General features: G+C 35.5%; 1 protein-coding gene across 1 annotated transcript; it reads right to left on the reverse strand.

The window, feature by feature from the left end:
* Positions 1–240: 240 nt before the first annotated feature.
* LOC126970156 (two pore potassium channel protein sup-9-like) lies at positions 241–24734 on the reverse strand. The gene is made up of 9 exons (XM_050815929.1): positions 24240–24734; positions 20907–21345; positions 19329–19484; positions 15212–15338; positions 12388–12578; positions 8949–9136; positions 7234–7348; positions 4542–4629; positions 241–4002 (listed from the first exon to the last, which is right to left on the reverse strand). Exons 2-9 carry the CDS (start codon positions 21031–21033, stop codon positions 3387–3389), a joined length of 1608 nt encoding a protein of 535 aa, XP_050671886.1. The 5' UTR covers positions 21034–21345; positions 24240–24734; the 3' UTR covers positions 241–3386.
* Positions 24735–25718: the final 984 nt, after the last annotated feature.

Raw genomic sequence — 25718 nt, forward strand, 5'->3', positions numbered from 1 at the left:
CCAAGAATATATAAAATGTTTACAAATAGACATTTTGCTTACGAATGGTTTGTTCGGACGTATAACGTTTCCCGCGTTTATTTTCAAGGCAGCTTGTCATTAGGAAAACTCCAGAATTATCATTGTATTGACAGTGTTGTCAACAATAATGTAAACATTTTGCATTTTCTTTGTTTATCATCAGTTATAACTATATACCAAGTTTAGTTGTAAGGCCGTAAGTCTTTTAATTACCATTTGTATGAAAAAACAAATCACTAGTGAAGTTCCGTGTCGATATTTCAATAAGTGGAGTTCACTATTTATTTGCATAAAATGTTTACCTAGGTATCTGTGACGTGTTTTTTTAACTTATATGTATATTGTTTTTGTTAATATTTTAATTGTATTCATTCACATAGATATCTTAATAACACGTGTCATTGAAACGCAGAGATCAGGCTAAAACTATGAAAGCCTTTAGATAAAGTTACGATTTTGTTATTAATTTAAAAAGCAAATACTAAAATTTCGTTGCCTTCAGATGGTTCGGAACTATAAAAGAAAGAAGAAGAAAGCTATGTTTTTGTTTAGTGCTTTCGCCCCGGGTGACCTTATAAAAGTGTATATTTCAATGCACTGATTATATTTAACAAAAAACAATTACGATTTCTTTTGTACTAAATAAATATTTATCCATGCCCGTGTTTAATTCTATTAATGAACGGTTTAATACATAATAATTAATATTTTATTTTCTTTTAGAAAACAATAAGATGCCAATTTTTGACATTTGAAATGTCACAACATATCAACAAAGAAAATGCTTTTCCACAGGGACATAAATATAAATGAGTATTTTAATACCAACTTTGGCAAAGTCAAGTCTTTTTCTTAAAACCAGATATTTAATTATAATAATGCATCTATCAGATCTTTTCTTTAAGAGTGATAAGGGGCACGGCAGTACAAATGCTTCAATGTTACACCAATAGATGGCGCTTGAATTAACTTAAAGAGACTAGGTCTATAACCAATATTATAAATCTATATTTTTGGCAATAATATAACGGACATCAATATGTTAAAACTAGCTCAACTGGGTATATAAAAACTTTATAACTAGGCCTAACTGTCTTATTTTAACAAGCATGTGTAAATATGTCATAACTATAAAATAATACTGGAAAGTTTTCACATGACTAGCTATCGCTTTAGAATATTATAACTAATGACCAGAAACAAACATCTTAATACTAAATAAGTTTTATAAAAACTTATAATAATTATAGGATATTTCAAAAAGAGATGTTCTGATCTTTGTTCATATACAATTTGAAAACTAATTTTCGCACATACATTTGCCTGTCCTTATAGCGCTCTATGAGATATAAATGAAGGCATAAATCAAAACTTAAAACAATATCAAAGTAATTCTATCACCAAATAAGTGATTTATGAACATTTTTCGCCCAGAAATAAATGCTTTATTCAATGAAATAACATTTTCTTACATAATAAGTGCCAAAACCTAGAGATAGTGTGGTCAAGGAACTAGATATTTTAGAGCTCACTTTAGACATACTACATTTAAGGGGTGGTAAAATATTACTAATGAAACACTGAGCATTTTACAAATGTATACAGATAAAATAAGGAAAATTATTTGATATTAGATAATCCATCATTTTGTGTGTGAAAACTTCAGATACCCTTTTAATAATATTTTGAGCACAAATCTAAGCATAAAAATATTCTGACCGGAGAGGGTTTAAGTATACAGGATGTAATCTCATACTCAATGTACGGGAGAGTTTCATATCAAAATTTTGTATACTTCTCGTTTGATTTTTAAAAAGATATTGATGCCATTTTACTGATTAAGTAACATTTTTTCAATATCAGTTTAAAGTTTCTTCCCTGGTCAGAGTTATCGATTACCCCTATACAGTGAACTTTTAATTTAAGTGAACTTTTATTTTAAGCGATTTAGGGACCTTCAAGATAAGGGCATACTCCCAATATAAAGGCCCGCAACGCATCACTTGACCCCTGGTGTTGCGGATGTCCATGGACGGCTGCATCATCATGTGAGCCTCTTGCCCATTTGACCCCTCTTACATAAAAAAAAACATAAATAAGAATTTAACGGTTTTTGGGTTTGGATTTTAAGATTTTCGTTGAATAAACCTTTTAAACACACTTATTCCATTGCTCGGTTCATGATCATAGAGATATTTACCTAATATTTCTATGATCATGAACCGAGTGTATGACCTATATTGTTAGGCAGGAACACTACAATAAACGTTTTTTTTTTAAATTATGTATGTAGTTAATAACAAAGTTGATTATCAATATCAGGATGAACAATTGAATTATTATTATCATCACACATTCATATCTCTTTTTTTTTCTCATTTGGATTGATACTATATATTTGAGTCATTTGAGTTCAATCAACTTTTTTTCCTCCTACCACACCCGACATTCTCTTTTAACAATGGCACTCATAAAGGGATCTGAAGTTTTTTAAGAATTAATACATCTAATTTTATTTTGTACAGTGATAGCCCCTTAAAAAATAGTTTGCCAAAGGTATAATCGCGAAGCACATGCTATCCATACAGCAAAGCTCTTACAGTTAATTACACTAAACTTGAAAATCGAGTCTTTTATAATTAATTGGCCCATTTTCAACACTATCTAAAAGTTCCACTTAAACAATGTTTCCTTAACGACACTAGTTTTTTCTAAGTACCCTCCATTATTTAAGTATATAAAACAGTGTCTTAATCACAATTAATTATGATATTAACATAATAACGCTTACCATTCGCAGCATATTTCTTAAAGCTTGGCCGATACCACTGTACCATGCCTTGGGCATGCACGGTGAGGTGGGGAGTGGTAAGGAAAGACCATGATGTCATGTGAGATTCAAAGTGTCGGACAGATCTTATGATATCGAGTTACAATAGTACTGCATTATTATGAAATAAGTATTCTGTATAATATGCTACAGATTAACAGAAAAGAGACAGACTGCAGCCACACATTAGCTTTGTCTCTTTCTTAACTAGTGGCAGGCTGTGATCAAGAGATATACGATTATACTTCCCCTATAGTTGCAGGTACATTTACATACATTTTCATTTAACTATACCCCTTTTTAAATTGATATGCTCATTGTAAATCAAAAGTGAGGAATATTACGGAAGAATTAAATTGTGCATTTTATCTTGATAGCAAGTAAATCTTAATATATTTTGAGCCGAAGGCGGTATAGGTTTGTGTTGTGTCATTTTATTTAGGGACACACATAGATAGTAAATAAAATTAACATCAATATTGGCACTTACTTTGGCAAGGTAACACCAATCCGTATTAAAAATAACTAAACCACACTATATACTGGCCCGATGCGCCGGCCGGCTAAAAGTCAAAGTATCATTCACAAAATAATCACTATCATCGATATAGTACCCGTAACTATCTATCGACAATTGATCCACGTTGAAATTAGTCATTTCACATATCACATCCTTATCGAATGATTTTCTCCTCTTCGCGAACAGAATCGAGCCATCGAACGCGTATTCGTCGTCGAAATGCAACACGGCGTCATCGTAGAAATAATTCTCTCGTCTCGTGTTTCTATCGATGTTTCTCTTGAGCTTCTTCTTCTCGTAATTGCTCTTTTCCGAATAGTAATCTTCCACTAGGGGGTCGTTGCTTCGTTCGTGTCCATACGAGCTCTGCGGGCTATAGTACTGGTTTTGCATACCTCTGCGTAATTGCTCGCGTCTTTTCGCCACTATATGGTTGAAGTCTTCGAAGTCTAATTGGAAGTCGTTCCTAGCGTTCATGTAGAGATACCCTGAAGCGGAGTTCAGTCGGAGAGTTTGCGAGGCGTATTTGTTGTTTGGCTTCTCGATATATCGAGGTATCTTGCGGCTGCGTTTCATATCACGAAGATGTGTTGGTGCCACTGGGGACAGTGGGTCGCGGTATGGAATTGAGCTGAAAAAGTTATTGCTTCATTAACAACACAAATTTAGTCTTATTTCGCCATGTTACGTAATTTTAAATGAGACAATTGCTAGAAGACTAGCAAAAATAGCAGTAATGCATTAAAAATCAATTATCATGTGTTCCTGGAGCCCTAAGATGTGTGCCATAAGTCCTGTGTGTGCGTAAGTCCTGTATCCCTATATCAGTTTAAAAGCCGGAACAAAAAGACAACAGTGGGAGGCTCCTTTGCGCAGGATGCCGGCTAGATTATGGGTACCACAACGGCGCCTATTTGTGCCGTGAAGCAGTAATGAGTAAACATTACTGTCCTTCGGTCTGAAGGGCGCTGTAGCTAGTGAAATTACTGGGGAAATAAGACTGAACAGCTAATGTCTCAAGGTGATCAGCGTAATTGAAGTGCCGCTCAGAATTATGGGGTTTTTCCATGAATCCTGAGCGGCATTATATTGTAATGGGCAGGGCGTATCAATTACCATCAGCGGCACGTCCTTCTCGTCTCATCCCTTATTTTCATAAAAAAAAATTACCTGTTATGACCGAAGCACGTACAAGTACAGCTGCACACACTGAGAGCGTACTCCTCGTCTGAATACAGCGGGGCCGACGATGCATCACCTAAGTCAATTATATCATCAATGTTATGTACAGATAACGCGCGAGTTGAATGCAGTCGGGGCGTGCGGTAAAGACCGGAAGCAACTCCCCCCCCCTGTCCGCACACCTCACCTCGCGGGCATGCAGTGTAGTGCGGTGCCGTAGCCATCGCTTACCGTGTAATCGCGTTAATACTAAAGTTATGATCCTGTGTTATTTTTTTATTATAATAATGACTGATCCGAGCCCATCAGAGTTAAAAAAATGAGTTTTTATTCATCACCAAGTACGAGAAATGGCGAAAAATGTTTATAACATGACGTATGAAAGGTAGAACAAAAATTTGAGATTTAATTATTAGGTTAAAATGGCAAACTTGAAGCATTGTTTAAATTTATCGACACACTCCTCATTATTGGTTATCAATTAAAATTAGGTCACAGCACTATTTCTGAGCTCTGCATTCAACTCGCACGATACATGATCACGGTTATGTAGTTCTATCCGGGTGTTCATTTAGTGTCGACTTTGAATTTGGATAAATTTATAATATTCAATTGGCTGAACAAATAGAAACTGTTGCCTTGCCACATCCTCTCAAAAAAACCTAGTCTCGCGAAGTTATATTTCTGCATTTTTTATGATTCAAAGGATGGTAAAAATGTGTCCCAGACGGTATAATAAGAATTCTATTACAAATAAAAATTTTAAACAAGTTAGGAATTTAGGAGTTTTTTTTTACTACAGAAGATTTTAAAAATATTCCAGATTGAGTGCCAACGCTGCCATATGAAGTTGAAACTAACTAAAGTCATACGAAGCCTAAAAATGTAAAATATTCATAACTTAACGTAACATGACATTTAAACCATCATCTATCTACAATCTTATCAATATATCGAACTTAAATAAAATAACATTGACATAACTTTTTTTTTATGGAATAGGAGGACAAACGAGCGTACGGGTCACCTGTTGTTAAGTGATCACCGCCACCCACAATCTCTTGCAACACAAGAGGAATCAAAGGAGCGTTGCCGGCCTTTAAGGCCTTTTTACGCGCTTTTTTTGAAGGTTACATCATCCAAACGAGTGTTGTAATGAAATTCAGTACAAAATTATATTGAAGTTTAAGTTTTTAAATGTTTTTATCTACACACATGCTTTAAATTGGAGATGAAACGGATAGCAGTTTGGCCGAATACCGGATACCGGATATTCGGCCAACCATATGGCCGAATAGCCGAATATCCGGCGGAACTTAGCCGTTTGGTGTATCGCACACACAAACACAGACTTGCGTAGGCGGGGCGCGAACTATCGAGTGGACTCGGTTAGAAATTAGTATTTATCCACCATAATTTGCCTTTAGTGCAGTATGAGTACTAATTAAATATTTTTTTTCTATTACATTCATATACTATGGTGTGATTAAAAATATATTATATTTCCGTCCTATTTATAGTGATACTAAAACTAACTAAATAAAGCAAATAATTACTTAAAAATATATTTTTTATACAGATTTTTTTTAATTCGGCCTGATGCCTATCCGGCCGAATAGTAGGTAGTTATCCGGTATTCGGTTGTAATGTTGTACTGAATTTCATTACAACACTCCTATTCTTTTTCAATCCCTTCATGCTCAAAGAGTTTTAACAGACAGCCACATTCTTATTGCTCGACGCGTGGTATCTGTATGAATTTCAAAAAAAGAACATTTTCGTTTACGCGCGTTCCACACTACCAGAACGTCGCGCGCCTTAAAAAAGTAGGTTATTCGAATGCCCGCCATTTTTCTTGGATATTCTTATTGTTTTGTTTACAAAAAATGGGCTATTCAATTTAAAAGCTGCAAAAGAACATAATATTCAAGTGAATTTAAATTAGTGCACTATACAAAATACAAAACGTATATTACTACTAAAATAAATAATTTTTTCATTAATACTTAGTTTATTTGTATATAATCATTAATGGATGGTTACTACTAGGACTGGCTGTTTTAATGTTAGCAGTAAGCTAACAGTTTCAGAGTCTTTTAGAGGATTCATATTCTGGGTGTAGATAAAGTCTTGTATGCGACTGTTGATAGTTAGGTATTAAAACACTCATGTGATACTATGCTCACACTCGGCTTCGCCTCATGAGATAAATCCACATTCGTGTTTTAATACCCCTTATTACACAACAGTTGCAAAAATAACAATGGTTTTTATATAATTTACAATAATCTACTTATTGTAATATTATGGAATTACCTTAAAGGGCATTATGAAGATAAACAATTTCAGATAAGTAGCTTTATGAGTCAGAGATAGTAATAAAAAATTAATTACATTTTTTATCAACATGTGCTTTTATGTATCTTTTTGAATATTAAATTTAATAATATCAAGGTTAATATTATAACAATAGTATTCATTTATTCACATTCAAAAACAAGTATTGATCCAAATTTCCAGAGCATTAATTAAATCTACCCATGAACCCGAAACTACCTACTGAAAACTATAACTTCGAAGTCAGTAATTTTTATGCAGTTAAGTTTATGACATTCGAAATAAGTCTTTCGTTAGTTGCAAGATAATCATATTTGTCCAGATCATGATAGTTTAAACTTACCAGCTTTGATCATTCTGGGCGTGGCAGGTAGGCGGGTTCCTCTGGCCACGCCTCTCAGCACGTCACCGTCTGCCGTGATGACGTCACCCTCCAATCTGACGGCCACTTGTTGCGCCTGCGTTGAGAAAAAACGATGATATATGAATCAATTGTCAGTAAATATGGACTAAATGTATTCCAAATTATCAAGTTGTACTGTAAATAAAATTTCATTCAAATCTTGCAACTGTTATTTGAATTTGTTTTACTGGTTCACATATTGATGACAGCATGACGTGATAAGTTAGTCCTTACACAAACAATGAATTCAAGCTCTAAAGGTTGATGCATCCAATATATGATAATTAATATTTATACAGTTTATTATTTATTACTTTTTATGAAATATTTTATATTATTTAAACACGAAGCATATATTGGATGCAGCACCTTACAAACTAATTTGTTATGTATATCCTCTATTGGTTTGAAAATAGTTGAGTTCGCCGCCCACAATCTCTTGCAACACCAGAGGAATCACAGGAGCGTTACCGGCCTTTAAGGAAGGTGTACGCGCTTTTTTTGAAGGTACCCATGTCGTATCGTCCGTGAAACACCGCACAAGGAAGCTCATTTCACAGCTTTGTAGTACGTGGAAGGAAGCTCCTTGAAAACCGCACTGTGGAGGACCGCCACACATCCAGATGGTGAGGATGATATCCTAACTTGTGGCGTGTCGTGCGAATATGTGATACGACAAATGGGGTTTGTGTGTGGTAAACGCGCAAACTTGAGTCTTCTGGGGGTTAAATTGGACAAGGTTCAATTTTCCCCATTCCGCGACCTTCTCAAGAGAGGACTAGATAGAAGACACAAGTTTCTCCCGGCACTGGTCGACGATTTCCCGAGAGAGACCTGCATGGCCCGTGTATATGGCATCACCAGTGCTGTCGTCTGCATAGCAATGAATGTTGGAGGTGTCCAACATATCATTGATATGTTTTAAAATTGCCGAATAATACACTGCCTGCCATCCATAGCTGACACGCATCTAAAAATACGTTCCGTTTCTCATACCAAATAAGTTAACAAGTCCGCATTTCACATAAATCATTCATCCATTACCACTTGTTTCAATAATAATAATCAGATAAATTTGGGATGCTGTTATAATGTACTATTGCAAAACTTTGTTTAATGATAATCGACAACGTACTGTGTACAATGAATCGCGCGTTTGACCTTTCTATTGGGCTGTCGTAAGGTACGTCATAATCTCAGCTGTCAAATGATTATAAGTACCAAATCGAAGATTGCGCTAAGCTTTAACTCGGCTAGGTTTTACGTAAGTGAAGTCTGAGCAAAGTCTGAGTACGCACTAAATAGATCTCAGCCTTGAGCCGGTCCTACATTGGAAGCGGAATTTCTCCCGACCCGACCCGCCCAGACCGTCTGGACTGAACAAAACAAATATTGACGCGCCGTGTCCCCTCCTACACTGGAGACAGTGCAGTGCGTTTCGGTCTCAAGGGCGCCGTCGCTAGTGAAATTACTGGGCAAATGAGACTTAACATCTTACGTCTCAAGGTGACATACGCAGTTGAAATGCCGCTCAGAATTTGTGGGTTTTTCAAGAATCCTGAGCGGCACTGCATTGTAATGGTATCAATAACCATCAGCTGAGCGTGCTGTTCGTCTCGTCCTTGTAACGAAAGTACATAAAAAAAAACAGTGACCTGTTCAGCTTGCTGTTGATCCCTCTTCTCATCCTCGGTGTTCATCGTGACGAATCGCAAGACCAGCAGGTTGAGACACGCGGCGACGATGGCCAGCCCGAACAGTATGAAAATAAGAGCGAACATCACGTACGACGGCTTGCGGTTCAACGCGTTGTCCTTCTGTAACGCCACCATATCACCGAAACCTGTAACATTATAAAAACAAATTATCTAATAATGCATGAAATTTGCTAATTTATTCGCAGCTATGTACTGTGGTATTTTCTTTGATTAACGCGAGTGTTACACATTTAAATAAAACACTTTTAAAGGATTAAAACGCGTGTAATTGTAACGGTTTTACATAAGTTTGCGTAAAAAGTTACATTTTTATTTTAGTTAACCCGACGTTTCAAGACCTTTCCAGATCTCGTTTTCAGTACAGTTTTCAATTACACGCGTTTTAATCCTTTATAAGTGTTTTATTTAAATATGTACTGTGCTTTATGAGATAATTAAATGTGTAGGTATCGAAATCGTATGTACGTGCGGCGGCCTCTACAGAGTAGGCCATCCAGTAGGGACTCACGAGCGAGTAGTGACGCACGTCCGAGCTTTGTTATCACCTACTTCAGTGGTCCGACTGAAATTTTAAAAAATAAGAAACTCATTTTGATCCATATTTAAATTTTCTACTGTTCCTGAGACAAGACGCTGAAACAATCTAATTTAAAGTAATTATTATTATAATGAAATTACCATTCATGATAGCACCTATTTATTTCCTTTATACTTAGACTTTTTTTATTATGTCGTGGTCTTCCAACGCATAAATAACTATCTGCAACTAATGTAGATTTGACAACGAAATAATATTGATTTAAAATTACGATTACATATCTATTTGTATTATAGAAAAAAATTTAGTCTTTTTATGATGACTATACATAGGCTGCACTAAAAGTATCGGGAATGGAATATTTCCACTGTTCCTGTCATATTAAAATCTTTTTAAGTGAAAACTCCTTGGTTTAAAAAATAGAATATCATTTATTTATTTAAAATAACATTTTCGGTCTTGTCACAAGGTCTTGTCAAACTTGTTTAGTCATTGAGAAAATTGAATTGACTCGAGAAAATTCTAGAGCGATGATTTATAATGACTTTCGAAGTGGTTTAACACAAAAACAGTGTGTTGACCGGATGATTTCTGCATTTGGTGATGAAGCCCCATCCAAAACCACAATTTATCGCTGGTTTGCTGAATGTCAACGTGGACGTGTCAAGCTCAGTGATGACCCCCGCCTAGAAAAAGTCTCCAAAAACTGCAGTCATCAAAGAAAACGTTGATGCTGTGCGTAAGCTGATTAAGGAAGATCGAGATGTGACATACCGCGAAATTCAGGCAACTTTAGACATTGGCATGAGTCAAATACAAATAATCTTGCATGAACAATTACGTGTAAAAAAGTTGTTTTCCCGATAGATACCGCATTTGCTCTGTGAAGAGCAAAATGCGGCTCGCGTTACTTGGTGCGTCAGAATTCTCGAAAGATTCCACGCAGGATCCTTAAATGCTGTATACAACATCGTATCAGGTGACGAATCCTGGATATACGCGTACGAACCCGAAACAAAAAACGAGTCACGCTTGAAAATGAGTTAAATCCAACAAAAATTGTTCGTTCACGGAGTGTTGCAAAAAATGGTGGCCACGTTTGTCTCCAAAACCGGCCATGTTGCGACTATTCCCCTTGAGGGACAAAGAACGGTTTATGCACAATGGTATGCTAGCATTTGTTTGCCACATGTCGTTTCTGAACTCCGTAAAGAGAACTGCAACCGCCGCATCATCCTCCATCACCACAATGCGAGTTCTCACACCGCGCACAGAACAAAAGAGTTTTTAGAGCAAGAAAACATAGAATTATTAGACCAACCGCCGTACAGCCCCGACCTAAGCCCTAATGATATCTTTACTTTCCCTAAAATAAAGAATAAATTGCGTGGTCAAAGATTTTCATCACCTGAAGAAGCTGTGGACGCCTACAAAACGGCCGTTTTGGAGACCCCAACTTCCGAATGGAATGGTTGCTTCAATGATTGGTTCCATCGTATGGAAAAATGTGTCAAATTTCGCGGAGAATACTTCGAAAAGCAATAAATACATTTTTAAATAGTAATGTTGTGTCACTTCCTTGATTCCCGAAATTTTCAGTGCCGCCCTCGTATACTAGGTAGGTACATTTTTAGGTAAAGAAGTCAACCCTATTGTCGTCATAATAGGTAAGAGTCACGCGATAGAAAAAGAGAGGCCACTTCTAGGTGATTAAAAATGTAGGTTATTAGAGCTGTGCGATCTGCATTACACCTTATTGTATGACCGCAAGAGTCCCTATTCTATACTCCTAATCGCCGACAAAATGTCTGAGCGGCGTTGTATTAACTCATACAGATAACATTAAAACATTAGTAGTAGTAACGTTGAAAGTCATTTGTATAGGTACGCTCATAATGAAGCTAGTTGATTATGGTGCAAAATAAAACGACGAGTGACAGCCGCCTCTTTCGCACTTTTCGTCAAATTTAATAATTATTAACTTAATTTCTTGCCTCGCACAGCCACTTTGTGGAATCAACTACCGGCAGCGGTCTTCCCGAACAGATACGACTTAGGGACCTTCAAGAAAAAAGCATACTTCCACCTTTAAAGGCCGGCAACGCATTTCTTGACACACCTGTTGTTGCAGATGTCCATGGGCGGTTGCCTCACCTCTCCCCATCCCGTGAGCCTCTTGCCCGTTTGCCCCCTCTCATATAAAAAAAAATATGTAAATCAAATCAAATCAGTTTATTCACGTAGGTCACGGAAATGACATTTATGAATGTGGAAAAAAAATCTTATTGAATCTACCGCTACTTCGTAAAGGGTTAAGCTAATGAGAAGAAGTAGCAAGAAACTCATTGCCACTCTTTTATATCAAGATTTACATTTACATCGATTTACAAATCATTTCAATTACAATATAATTTGTAAAATGTAAAATGATGCAACAAACACACGCAAACGTCAAATAGTCAATGTCTTACACGAGTAAGTCAAAAAAGTAAATTTGTTTGTATTTTGTTTTGGCAATTTTTTTTTAAGTATGAAATGATTAAAAAAGTCAATTTAAATACACAATTCTGTTAATTTGTAGGGGCACTCACCTGAAATACTACACTCCATGAATTCTCACTTTGGATATGCTGTTTGTTGTTTTTGTTGCTGGATTTAAGACAGTTTTTTACTGAACACGTTATCATTGTGTGCGTTGTATTCTCACCGCGGTCAAAACACAACTGAAGGAAAACTCTGCCTAAAAGACGCGTAGGCAGAGTTTTGCTTCAATTTTTGACGGTAATTGGGAGTCAAGTTGTTAACTGTACGTCAATGCCTACGTTATAACAAACTCACCTATAGTTGTCAAAGTGATGAAGCAGTAGTAGACACTGTCGAAGTAGCTCCACCCCTCGAACTTAGAGAATGCGGCGGCCCCGCCCGCGATGGTGAGCGAGGACAACGTCGTCACGACACAGATCAGATCCACTTCGGACGCGCTCGTCTGCTTGCAGTTCATCGCGCGTTTGATTGACTTTATTATTACACTGTGAATAATATTATATTATGATAAATGTGACCTAGGTTGATACATACAGGAGGCTGTGTGTTGCAGCCCGACCTGTAGGCGAGGGTGTAAATCAGCTTAAGTGTCTAGTGAGCAAGTTGCTCACGAGTTTCATACTTTTCAACACACTTGCGAGGAATAAACAAACATGTATAAACAAAACAAATATAAAATAAAATTTTGGGTAATGGTGCGCAAGTTTTTTTTCTGCACGGCCAAATAAGAGATGATTGATTACATATAGCTGTATAGACGTATAGTACTGTATACTATAATTTTAGTAATAAAATGCACAATTTTGTAATAGATAATGTGAATTATAAATAATTTGATAACAATAATGTTTATTCGTCTTAATTAGGGACATTTATTAATTCCAAGAAATAAATGGATTTTCAGCGGCATAAAACCACGTTGTTGTTACAACAAAAACTGTATTACCCGGTTAAATTGAATATACACTGTTTACTCTCATATAATTTGCAGTTAGGTACTAACTTAACTCTGTCGGAATAATGCACTAGTGCATAATAATATTATGCACGTGTGTGTGTTATAGTTACTTTTATAGGCTTATGAAATAGGTATATATAAGGCTTACTTTATGAGCAAGTGTGTTGTAATAGTTATTTATGCAACTGTTGTGTAATAAGGGGTATTAAAACACGAATGTGGATTTGATAATAGTATCACATGAGTGTTTTAATACCTACTTATCAACAGTTGCATACAAGACTTTATCTTCACCCATAATATGAATCCTCTAAAATATTCTGGAACAGTTAACTTACTGCTAACATTAAAACACAGTCCTAGTAGTAACCTAATATCATTCATTACTGATTATATACAAATAAACTAGGTATTAATGAAACAATTACTTATTTTAGTAGTAATTAACATTTTGTATGCTGCAATAATTAAAATTCACTCGAATATTCAGCGTTTAAAATGAATCGCTCATTTTTTGTAAACAAAACAATAAAAATATCAAAGAAAAATGGCGGGGATTCGAATAACTTACTTTTTTTTTACGGCACGCGACGTTCTGGTAGTGTGAAGCGCACGTATACGAAAATGTTATTTTTTTGAAATTCATACAGATACCACGCATCGAGTAATAAGAATGTGGCTGTCTGTTGAAACTCAGGTTTATTATCAGGTAATTTTTCCCGTACCAAACAAAAAGTGGGCGTCTTGTTTAGAAGTTATGTAGTTGAATATTTTAAATAAATCCAATTCAATCAAGCACTGATAAACATCTATATATATAATAATGAATTGCTGTTCGTTAGTCTCACTAAAACTCGAGAACGGCTGGACCGATTTGGCAAATTTAGGTCCTGAATTATTTGTGGAAGTCCAGAGAAGGTTTAAAAGGTGAATAAATAGGAAAATGCTGCTAAATTAAATAAAAACAACAAATTTGGTTTTTCCTTTGATGTATCGATACATAATTTCTATGAGAGAATTTATTGACGCACGGTTTGACAGTTCTGCTGTGAAACAATTTCATTACGACAGCAGGGTGCATATTTTACGAAGTAAATTTTGATGTTATGATATATTATTGACAAATTCATATAAAAACATTATTTTATTTATTATATACAGAACAACGTCTGTCGGGTCAGCTAGTATTTAATAAACCCATAAAAACTCAAGTGAGATTCAGAATTGGGCCCTGTAGGTGAATTTATAAACACAATATGTCAATGTCATTTATTTGTCATTCGATAATGACGTACCTATGTTTCTTGCTGTCACTCACTGTCGCTGTAATGGCTGCCCTGTGTTGACCTGTATTATTTTACTCTACTGTAATCTCATTATATCTCAGTATTTTTTTTTCGTCACCTGGTCTTAACTGACCACCGCCGCCCACATTATCTTGCAACACCAGAGGAATCACAGAAGCCTTGCCAGCCTTTAAGGAAGATGTGCCTAGCAGTAATGAAACTGCAAGCTGTACTGAAGCAACAGGACGACCACGAGGGGGTGAAAGGGGAACGGGAGGGGTTCACACGTCCAGAGATAATGAGGCCGGGTAGTACCTATTCACTTTGCTTAATTGGGGAGCAGTTATTTTATCCATGACTAATGCACATTATTACATTAGACTTTAAGCTACAATGGGGTGCTCACATAAAAAACTTATGTAATCGACTTAGCTCTGCATTATTTGCGATAAAAAAAAAATTAGGCAGCTGACTGATGTTGAAACGGCTAGACTTGTATATTTCAGCTACTTGGATTGCTTAAAATTCAGGCCTTTAAAATGTTAATCCCCTTTTGGCTGTCAGATCATATTTAAATGTATTAATTAAATATTTATAAGAGCTGTGGATTATGTATAAATAAATAAATAATTGTAACAAACTGTCATTGGTTACAAAATGGCTCGCGGCTAATCGGCGCCAAAATGTGCATTATGCCAATGCATTATTATTACCAGTATTACCAGTTACCATGGGTAGATTTTTGCCAGTTTTTTTTTTTGTATATTATTTGGCAGGTTATCCACGAAGGTAAGGAATTCTTATTGTTTTGTTCAATTCTTTCTCATTCAGTTTCAAGATTTTTAGATGTGTTCTTGTTATTTTAAATAATCACCTGCTTAATATATTCACTCTTTCACCAATACTCTGGAACATAATCAGCCCAAGTGGTATCCCCACGATGGCATAGAACATTGTGAACAGCTTGCCCCCTATTGTAGCCGGTGTTGAGTGACCATAGCCTGAAAACAAAATTAAACAGTGTTGAACTGGAGGATTCTGTACCACGTTAGAATAAATAAGAAAAATAAAGTAGTTGCAGTGTTCACCAAGGGGAGAATTTCAGCGATTTCTACTCTGGTATCGTTTGGCACGAGAGAAATGGAGAAAGGAGAGAGAAGACGAATAGGAGAATCACACATTCGGAAATAGATTAAGGAAAATTAAATAATATTATTATATTTTATGCTAAAATTATAATAATTTTATTTAATTTTTCCTATTATTTTTCCCAAATATTTTTTTACTAAATGAATACTTTTTTTAAAGGATGAAACTGACACACTGTCAGTAACCCGCGTCGAATTATAATATATCTTATCTATTATTTGGTTAGAGCAGCGGCACGGAACGCCGGAGGTCGTGGGTTCGAATCCCGCATAGTCCATAAAAATTTGGTTTTTCAAATTTTATTTGGATATATAATATATCCATAAACAAAACTTTTTGGATTTTCATCAAATTTTTCACCCAAATAATATATTAGATCAATATGAAGGCATTTGTCTAGAAAGGAGTTTAAAGCACAAGAAGTTTCATTAGCAAACCTTTGAGACTATTTTCACAGTTCAAAAACATTAATTATACTGTGAGTTAAATCCTCGACTAGACGGAGCAAGGGGTGCGGTTTGGAGAGTAGCGTACCCCTCCAACCCGCGACGTCCTCGCTAGTACCGATTCGGTGTATTGCGTGTCGGTACTTCCCTTTTTTATCTTCCTCAATCATGCGTAGCACAGCACTGATGTTATCTTCAGTAATCGCTGTTCAAGGACGTCCCTCACGCGGATCATCATTGAGATTGCTACGTCCACGCTTTAACTCGTTAAACCAATTGTAAATAGTGGCACGAGAAGGGGCTTTATTAAGAAGTGCTAATCGCAGCCTATCATAGTTATGTTGTTATATAAGCCCACAACGAAAGTCATAATAAATCATTGAGCAAAAATTTTCTCGCGTTAGGTTCATTTTCACGTGTAACAAGGTTTCTAAATTTGCCGCCAATTCACAAACAAATGACAAATGAATGCAATATATTACATTAGGTTACCAAAGAGTTCTAAAATTGAAATTCAAAAAAAGTTTTTTTTTGCAATGTTTCTAATTGGCCAGTTCTAAACACAAACAGTAATTTTTATATGACATGACGCCGAGACATTGTTGTATTTCATCAAAGACATAACTTTGAAAAAAGTCACACAACTCAGATCTTCTACCGCAAAAAGTTTTCAGTAATTAGTACCAAGTCGGTCAATTTATTCAGTCCCAACTTACTTAGTATGTGAACAAAAGAAATGTATTACGAAATTCAAATGAATTCTTAAAAAATGGGTTTGTGGTAAAGGTTGCTATGACACAAATCAATTTTTAATGATACCACATCTTGGGAATGGTACGGCCGCGCCGCTTGTTATTGCTCGACTTGGCGGGGGCACTACCGTATCCTCAGATGTACTAAGTGGTAAAACAAAGGAGTTGACCCTACTAATTGTCGTAAATCCTATTACTCCACTGCTGAATATCTAAATGATCGGACAGCCTGGGACTAGATTGTGATTATTTTATAGCGATAGAAATGACTGTACAATATTGTATATTTTTATTAAAAATAGCGCAACAAACGAATGCTGGGAGAGTTTCTTGCGCCGATTCTTCTCTCTCAGAGCGCCATTTATTTCTGAAGCGGTAGTAGTATCTAGTGGTTATTAGAAATGACATCAAAAAGAATTCTAAAGGAATTAATTTTGAGAAAATAAATGCCTTTTGATGCCTTTTAATTGTATTTAAACAATGTTGATGTAGTCAAAGTCAAAAAATTTGTGCAATATGACGGTGCAGCTTGATCAGTTTAATTTCCTAGTCCTCCGCAGGCTCCACTCCGCATGAAGTCCACTGAACTGTGCCTATATTGCTCACCCAACACTGGTCTTCACAACTGTAGTGGATTATAAAACTCTCAAACTGTTTTTTCATTTATTCATTCAATATTAATGAGCTTTTACTAGATTGATTTCCCAGCATCAACTTTATGATAATTCCAAAGGTACGATATTCAAAAGAAATTTCTCTTTACAGTATATTATGAGTGTATGAGGGAGTTTATTGTAAGCGTCTCAAGAAAGTGGAACATCTACATTCTTTGTGCACTTATCATTACAGTTTTCCTAGTCCATTTCCAACACAAATACATAATTACAATTTAAATTTTCTTGTAATAATAATAAGGGCATAATATATTCCCTTTAAATTGTATGGTAATTGAATTTATTCATTTAAGTTTAATGATTATTGAACTTTAAAAAAGACTATTAGTTCCAAATATTCAGTCTATCTCTGGTTGTGGCCTACTTGAGATAAAAATCGTAACTATCGTTGGCTTTTCTGTCCCAATAAACTTATCGACGGTAACTCATTTTATCCGTACACGCTGTCTGTCAATGGGAGGACGTATAGCTTACCAGCGATAGAAGCTTGTATAAAAATTGCAATTCACGCGTCCCAATATAAAGCGATAAGAACGACTTATCGGGTATATTGGGACAGCTAATTACTGACAGTAGAAGGTAGTAATTTATCTCTATCTGTAGATAGTATATTGAGAACGGCCGTATAAGGTTACAGATTAAAATCCCACTATGAGCAAACGATTTAATACGAATATTTAAGAGCATATAACGTAGTTTTTTTATGACAAAAAACAAGTAGCTCTTCTGATGGGAAGTTACAATTCACATAACAATTCAGTGCAGCAAAGGTTTCTTAGGATTACAATTGAACTCAAAAAATTTGCATTAGCATTTTATTATTGAAAAGGAGGAGAAACGAGCGTGCGGGTCACCTGTTGTTAAGTGATCAACGCCTCCCACATTCTCTTGCAATACCAGAGGAATCACAGGAGCGTTGCTTTTAAGGAAGGTGTACGCGCTTTTAAGGAAGGTGTACGCGCTTTTTTTGAAGGTACCCACGTGGTATTGTCCCGGAAACACCGCACAAGGAAGCTCATTCCACAGCTTTTTGGTATGTGGAAGAAAGTTCCTTGAAAACCGCACTGTGGAGGAACGCCACACATCCAGATGGTGCGGATGATATTCTAATTTGTAAGATGATAATAGTTATAAGCCCAGTAATTTTAATAACTACAGATTACAGATTTTGCTCCAGCAAAATGTGCAAGTGGGCTTGAATGGCTCTGGAAGTGGCTGTGGACGGTTGATAAAGGTGCTGTTGTATTACCAAACGTCCTATGAAAAAATAAGACATGTGGCACTTGGGGACTGCCGCGGTGAAGCTATAGTATTTTTTATCAACTTATGCAATTAAAATTATTTATTTATTTTATTTATGCAGTATTTTTTTTTAATAAAATTAATTAAAAAAAAGCTAACGGGAACTGAGTAAAATTTAACTTGCAAGATTTGATTACAGACAGACAACGGGACAGGTGAAACTAAATAAAAATGCTTGTCAAAATAATAAAAATTAAAAAAAACGTGATTAAAAAAAAATACAGAAATTAAAAAAAATCAAGATGTACCCCAGGCTCGAACCTGGGACCTTCTGCACAACGAGCATATGTGATAACCGCTGTTCCACGGCTATGCAATAGCTTAGAAACCCGCCCCAAGTATTTAGGATGTAACTGCAGCTTTTACAACAAGATTCTAGAAAGTGTACAAGACAAATGTGTTACAAAATTCAAAAGAATTGTTAAAAAACGTTTTTGTGGTCAATTTTACTACGACAATTTGTTATTTGGGATTAATTACACAATTTAAATTTGAAAACAAAACTTATGAACGATGCGGGACTCGAACCCGCGACCACTCGCACTCCGTGCGCGGATTGGAGTCCCGCATCGTTCATAAATGACACAAATGACTATTTAATGATACCACATCTTGGGAATGGAGCGACCAGCCAATTCAATTAGTAAATAAGAAAGAAAATAACTTACCAATAGTAGTCAGAACAGTGGTGGCATAATAGAATGCTCCAGTGAACTTCCACTGTTGCCCGGCTTTATGTGGCTCAGACTTTAGCACAATTGTTTCCATCACTCGGAAGTCTTCATCAGATATATTGTACTTCCTAATAATCATGCCTTCGATAGCTGCAATTAAAGGAGCAATTACATGTAACCTCTTAAGATGTTAGATTCGTTTTAGAAAAATCACAAGGTAATGCGGAGTAAAAGAAGATGTAGAAACTGTGAGAAGGCTTTCACATTACGTCCGATCCAAATCCGATCCGAATCCGTGAAAAACAGTCCGGTGTAGTCGGAGAACTATTTCTCGTATTACGTATTAGATCCGCCTTCCGTCATCCGATTTATTTCCGTCAACCGTAAGAGCGCTTCCACTCTACGTCCAATCCGATCCGAATCCGTGAAAAACAGTCCGGTGTACTCGTAGAAATATTTCTGACGGTTGACGAAAAGACATCGGATGACGGAAGCCGGATCTAGTGCGTAAACCACTATAGAAATAGTTCTACGACTCCACCGGACCGTACTTTCACAGGTAAGGTAAATAAAATATTCAATGTCATCGATGACGTCACATCGTTGATCGTCGCCAGGTTACGGTGTGCAAAACAAGTAGCTCTAGGATATTGTTAGTAAAAAATAAATTACGTTATTGTTATTAAATAATAATTACAAACTACAAAGAGTATTAATTTTTCTGACAATACTATTTTATAATGACAACAGAAAATACAGATCTATTAATAACAAAAGTGAAAACAAAACAATGATAGCACGACAATATCTCGACATGTACCCAACGGAAATTAAATTGCAAACCGTACTGACGAAACGGGACGAGCGCGAGGGGATGAAATATACGATAGTTTCCTCTTTTAGTACCTAGTATTTTTGTAAGTACCTCATTATTTCTTTAAACAACAGGAAAAACATGCATTTGTATTGGTCATCTGATGGTATCACCACAGACCTTACTATCTCGTAACAACAGAGGAATCAAATAAACATTCACATAAATTAAAAACTGAAACTACATACACGACGACGACGACACGCCACAAGTTAGGATATCATCCTCATCATCTGGATGTGTGGCGGTCCTCCACAGTGCGGCTTTCAAGGAGCTTTCTTCCACGTACTACAAAGCTGTGGAATGAACTTTCTTGTGCGGTGTTTCCGGGATGATACCACGTGGGTACCTTCAAAAAAAGCGCGTACACCTTCCTTAAAGGCCGGCAACGCTCCTGTGATTCCTCTGGTGTTGCAAGAGATTGTGGGCGGCGGTGATCACTTAACAACCCGTACGCTCGTTTGTCCACCTATTCCATAAAAAAAAACAAAGTTATGTGGCCGGTGACCATAACATAATTGTGGGAGCTGTGGTGAGAGTCAATGTTTATGAATATTGTGCCACATACTCTCTTAATTTGTATTATTATAATTTATAACATAAGCAGGTACAAAGAAATAACAAGGTAATACGATATTATAATATAAGTGGTAACCTTAAAATATTTTTTCCTGTGATCGGTCATAAAATTAAATTACCTTGCAAAACTTCAAAGCGGTTTCTCTCGGTTTTGGATTCCAGTGCATCAAACACAGCAGCACCGATGAGTAGATAAGTAAATGTGCACACAATCAACGATAGTGTGCGGACATTTTGCTTCTTCATCACTGCCGTGTGGTCCTGGCCTTAGGGCCTAAGGCCCACACTATACAGCTACGTTAAATCTCACTTTTTGAATGATCTATCTATTCTATACTAAGTGACCATAATGCAGCTTCTATTTTAGATCAATTTAATTTTAGTTATTTTGTAATAATTATCCATTTCCAATATGGTAATTTAAAAATTTATTATCCTACGAAATATAGAAGTTAGCCAATATTTGAGATCATAATTATGAAATTAAGCATTTTCTATCATAAATTGATCCCTTTGAGGAAGTTTTGTGCCACACTGTGTTTTAAATGAGATGATTTCCTGAAAAAGTGAATGTTAATTATATATATCTTATTTAGTTAATTAGCTAACTGGTATTGATAGTCATAAAATAATAGCGAACATTAAAATCACAATCAATATTTAACCAACTCTGTAGAACAATTTCAATTGTTGGCATAATTATGTCCAACTTCCAAATTAAAAAAAAAGTTTATTTTAGTTTCTGAGTTTGATAAAACTGGCTGACTTAGATTAGGCTCAGAATAAATTCGGCTGTCTAATGACTATAAAAATGAACTCACATATTATTCTAAACTTACACTCTTTTTTTTACCTAAGTGAAGTCTGAGCAAAGTTTAAGTACACGCAATAGATCTCAGCCTCAGTCTAGCCCTAAATATTGTTAAGTACAACAAACAACTTTTTAAATTGATTCTAGATATTATAGACTGCTTTGCTTTTGTTATATGAAAATAAGGGATGAGACGAGCAGAACGTTCAGCTGATGGTTATTGATACACCCTGCCGATTATAATGCAGTGCCACTCAGGATTCTTGAAAAACCCAAAAATTCTGAGTGGCACTACAATTGTGCTCATCACCTTGAGACATAAGTTGTCAAGTCTCATTTGCCCAGTAATTTCACTAGCTATGGCGCCCTTCACGCCGACAAACGCAGTAATGTCTACACATTACTGCTTCTTGGATCTTTATTGGATATGACAGAGGGAGACTTTATGGGAGTGTATGTTCAATACACTGTGATGCAAGATATAATATTAGCCATGTATGTAATTCATATTATCAACAAATATCAATACTTCCATAAACGTGGCAAAGACCATATAAAGTGTGGTGGATGTGTTGGAACAAGAATTGTTGAAAACTTCATAAGGAAACAAAAAAAAATTATTATGAGAAATGAATATTCTTACTAGAAGTCTGTCTCATATTATTACATATTCAAGAATATAGGTTTAAGGTGATTATTATCAATGTGAAACCAGTGGGAGGCTCCTTTGCAAAGGATGCCGGCTAGATTATGGGTACCACAATGGCTCTTATTTCTGCCATGAAGCGGTAATGTGTAAGCATTACTGTGTTTCAGGCGCCATAGCTAATGGAATTACTGGGCAAATGAGACTTAACACCTTATGTTTCACGGTGACAAGCGCAGTTGTAGTGCTGCTCAGAATTTTTGGGTATTTCAAGAATCCTCAGCGGCACTGAATTGTAATGGGCAGGGTGAATCAATTACCATCAGCTGAACATCCTGTTCGTCTCGGCCCTTATTGTCATAAAAAATAAATAAAAAGAAAGCAGGACATGTCTTCAGCCAATCCCTGCAGATACAAAGAGTAAATCTATAAAAAACACTGCAACATCCTATTTATCCTAATTTTCATAATTAAAGAACATTACAACTAAAGTCAAATAAATTTTATTCCATTAGGCTAAAAATTACTGAATCTACCATATGTTCGGAAACAAGTAGAGCTCATCAAAAAAACATACACAAAAGAAATATTTCATAAAAAAACAAATCTCTAAAAAAGTCTTGCAAATGGTTGGAATCTTGTTTTTTGGCTACATCCTGTGTCACTAATTATTTGGAGAGGTTAGTATAAAGAGAACATTGTTTTATGACAGTTCATGGCAATACACTTTTTAAAGAATTTGTAATGTTGACTTCCCATCAAGACTGACTAGTTAAAAGGCATGATTCTCCCAAGCTTGTTTTTTTAAGAAAATTCTTGAATATATTTTTTGGAATATATTTGAAGTCAAGACATATCCTTTTATATAAGTACCCATGTTTAGAATAAAATATAGAGTTTTCATAATCAAACCTTATACTTAGAAAAATTACAAAGTCTGTTTGAATTTTATTCATAGTACCAAAAATAAAACTTCATAATTGGAAAAGAAATTATTTATATATATTAATCTTAATATGGCATATTATATATAAAAAAACCTTCCGTAAGATAACTGACGGAAAAAACCACATCAAAATCCATTATTATTATATTTTAGGTTCAGATAGCTGATATACAGGCAGACACGGAAAGCGACAATCTTATTTGTAATATGTTAAGATTACTTAAGGCTGGGGACCGAGCCGATGGCCTTGAGAAACCAAGAGTATTCCATTATTTGCCGATGGCCTTGAGAAACCAAGAGTATTCCATTATTTAGATATCATTCTGGGCTTTAAAAAAGCTAAAGACTCTTTATCTAGATTAGCTATATACCCAAGTTTTAAAGAACATGTTCTGTTATAAAAGACATTGCAATATTAGGTCTCTTAAGAAGAAACAGAAAGCAGTGGGTAACATCCCCATTAAAACAGTCTAAATTCTGTAAGTAATTAGTAAACCATAATTTAACAAAACATTAGTACAGGTCCAATTCACACTATCATTATCTCAACTTTTTTAAGCTACCTGCATAATATGTTCCTTTTATGTGCATTTTGGACATATCTGATTATATGAAAAAAGAATGTATTAAAAAAAATGGAGTTAATGTTCTAACTTGAAAACTTTATTCATTTCCTTGTTTTAGGAAATGAATAAAAGTTGTTTGGGTTTAAGTTACTCTCTAGAACATAAGATAATCTACCAGTTACCCCTTTAGAGATTGGCCGGAACTGAGAACCAAAAAAAAATTTGACATTCTGGCCCATTGCATATTATGTTTTATTATTACAGACAGACACTTCAATTTTATTTACATTTTGTATAGATAAAGCAATTGCTGGTGCAATACACATAAATCACTTGTTTTGGCTAGCCAACTGGAACTTAAGATAACAAAGGTCTTTTATTTCAAATAACGCAAATCATTTAAAAAATTTCTAAGAAAGGCTATCACACTATTTCTTCAATCTACTAACGTTTCTAATTTATAATAATTAAATAAAAACTTACTCATTTTCTTAATATTCTGTGGATTTTCTAATTTAACATTTCCGCAACAGTGCATTGCATTCGAGACTTATAAATATTTAATCATCCGCAAAGGTGTATCCTAAAAATAACGTCGACAATCCGCATAAATTTTCAATAGGTCAACTGACTAGGCGCAGTAAGTGGGTCAAATTTTTTACATCCATTTCCATTCTTCATGTAATAATACATAAATGTAAACACCATACGAACTCTTCAAATACCATTTATTTTCACCAATAAATTTGAGTCGAATCATTGAAAATTTTTATTTTTAAGTCTATGCGGTATTTCAGTCCATTGTTGCACCTGTTTGCCCATCCCAACGAAACAGAACTTTTTGTACACATCACATACACTTATCTGGGTATCATCTTAAAGGAATACCGACGATCGATCAACATAATTGCATTTCATTGAGGAAAATTAATAAAATAAATAATTTTCATTGAATTTCCTCAGCGCAGTTTCCTTGTCTTGAATCTTGATTGATTTGATTAGTGTTGCCAGTTGAGACTTCGGGAATATTGCAGTTAAAAGTGCTACTACCCATAAAATAAAATTGTTAATATTTTAAAGTAAATCAAATAATCATTAGTAAATTGCAACGACTATCATATTTATTTATGTTGTATAAAATTCAAATTTGTTCTTCAAATTTAAATTAATACCTGTTATCTTCACCTTAACTAGTTTTTAAAATTACCAATAGAGGACTCTGACTCAGAAATACACTATTCATGCAACTAGTTTATGCTTAGTTAATAGATGGATAGATAGATAGCAATAACACTAATGTTAAAATCTTGAAAAATAATAATTTCGATAGTATTTTAATAGAGATTAGAAGGGAATATAGTGCTTAGAATTTCTTTGATTAGCAGAGGGTACTTAACTAAGGGTCACGAATTCAAAATGAACTATCCTATCTCTCAAATTGAACCAAACTGCACTCAGTGTAGAAATTTTCATTAAAATCGGTTCCATAGTTTCGGATCTAATCTCATCGTGATACGAGATTTCATATTACAATATCAATATAATATCTTATATAATAAATTATACGTCTAATAGACTTAAAAGCTATGAAAGCGTCGAATATTTTCCTCGTCAGGATTGTAGTGAAATCCGACGCCCATGTCGCAGACCACCAGCGACCCACCGCGTTTGGCACTACAAGTCAGTAGATTGGGATAGGATGCGTTTCTTTTCAGCATCCTACCCCTGGGGAAAAGTTTGTTTCCCTTCGGATGATCCCAGTGCCTGCGCCGTTGTAGTAGCCGATGTGATACTACAGGGCATGGATATTTTTATACAAATCGCCCGTGCGAAATCGAAGCACGTCGTCAAAATCGGGGAACAGCTTTCCAGTTACCCGACGGGAACACGCAGGTTCTGGTCGTTGTCGAAAGTTGCTCTTGGTAACTTCAACCAGCTGCCCCTGCCGCCGCTCCACATGTG

Source organism: Leptidea sinapis, chromosome 20 (genome assembly GCF_905404315.1).
Source record: "Leptidea sinapis chromosome 20, ilLepSina1.1, whole genome shotgun sequence".
NCBI lineage: Eukaryota > Metazoa > Arthropoda > Insecta > Lepidoptera > Pieridae > Leptidea > Leptidea sinapis.

What these genes read in the sequence shown, in the direction of transcription:
- LOC126970156 (XM_050815929.1), bottom strand. Translation starts at nt 21,033, where the DNA reads ATGAAGAAGCAAAATGTCCGCACACTATCGTTGATTGTGTGCACATTT. An exon ending in ATCAACAGCAAGCTGAACAG is followed by an intron (nt 7,349 to 8,948) that starts GTCACTGTTTTT and finishes TTCTCAACGCAG; the next exon opens with GCGCAACAAGTGGCCGTCAG. An exon ending in GCCCAGAATGATCAAAGCTG is followed by an intron (nt 4,630 to 7,233) that starts GTAAGTTTAAAC and finishes TAATTGACTTAG; the next exon opens with GTGATGCATCGTCGGCCCCG.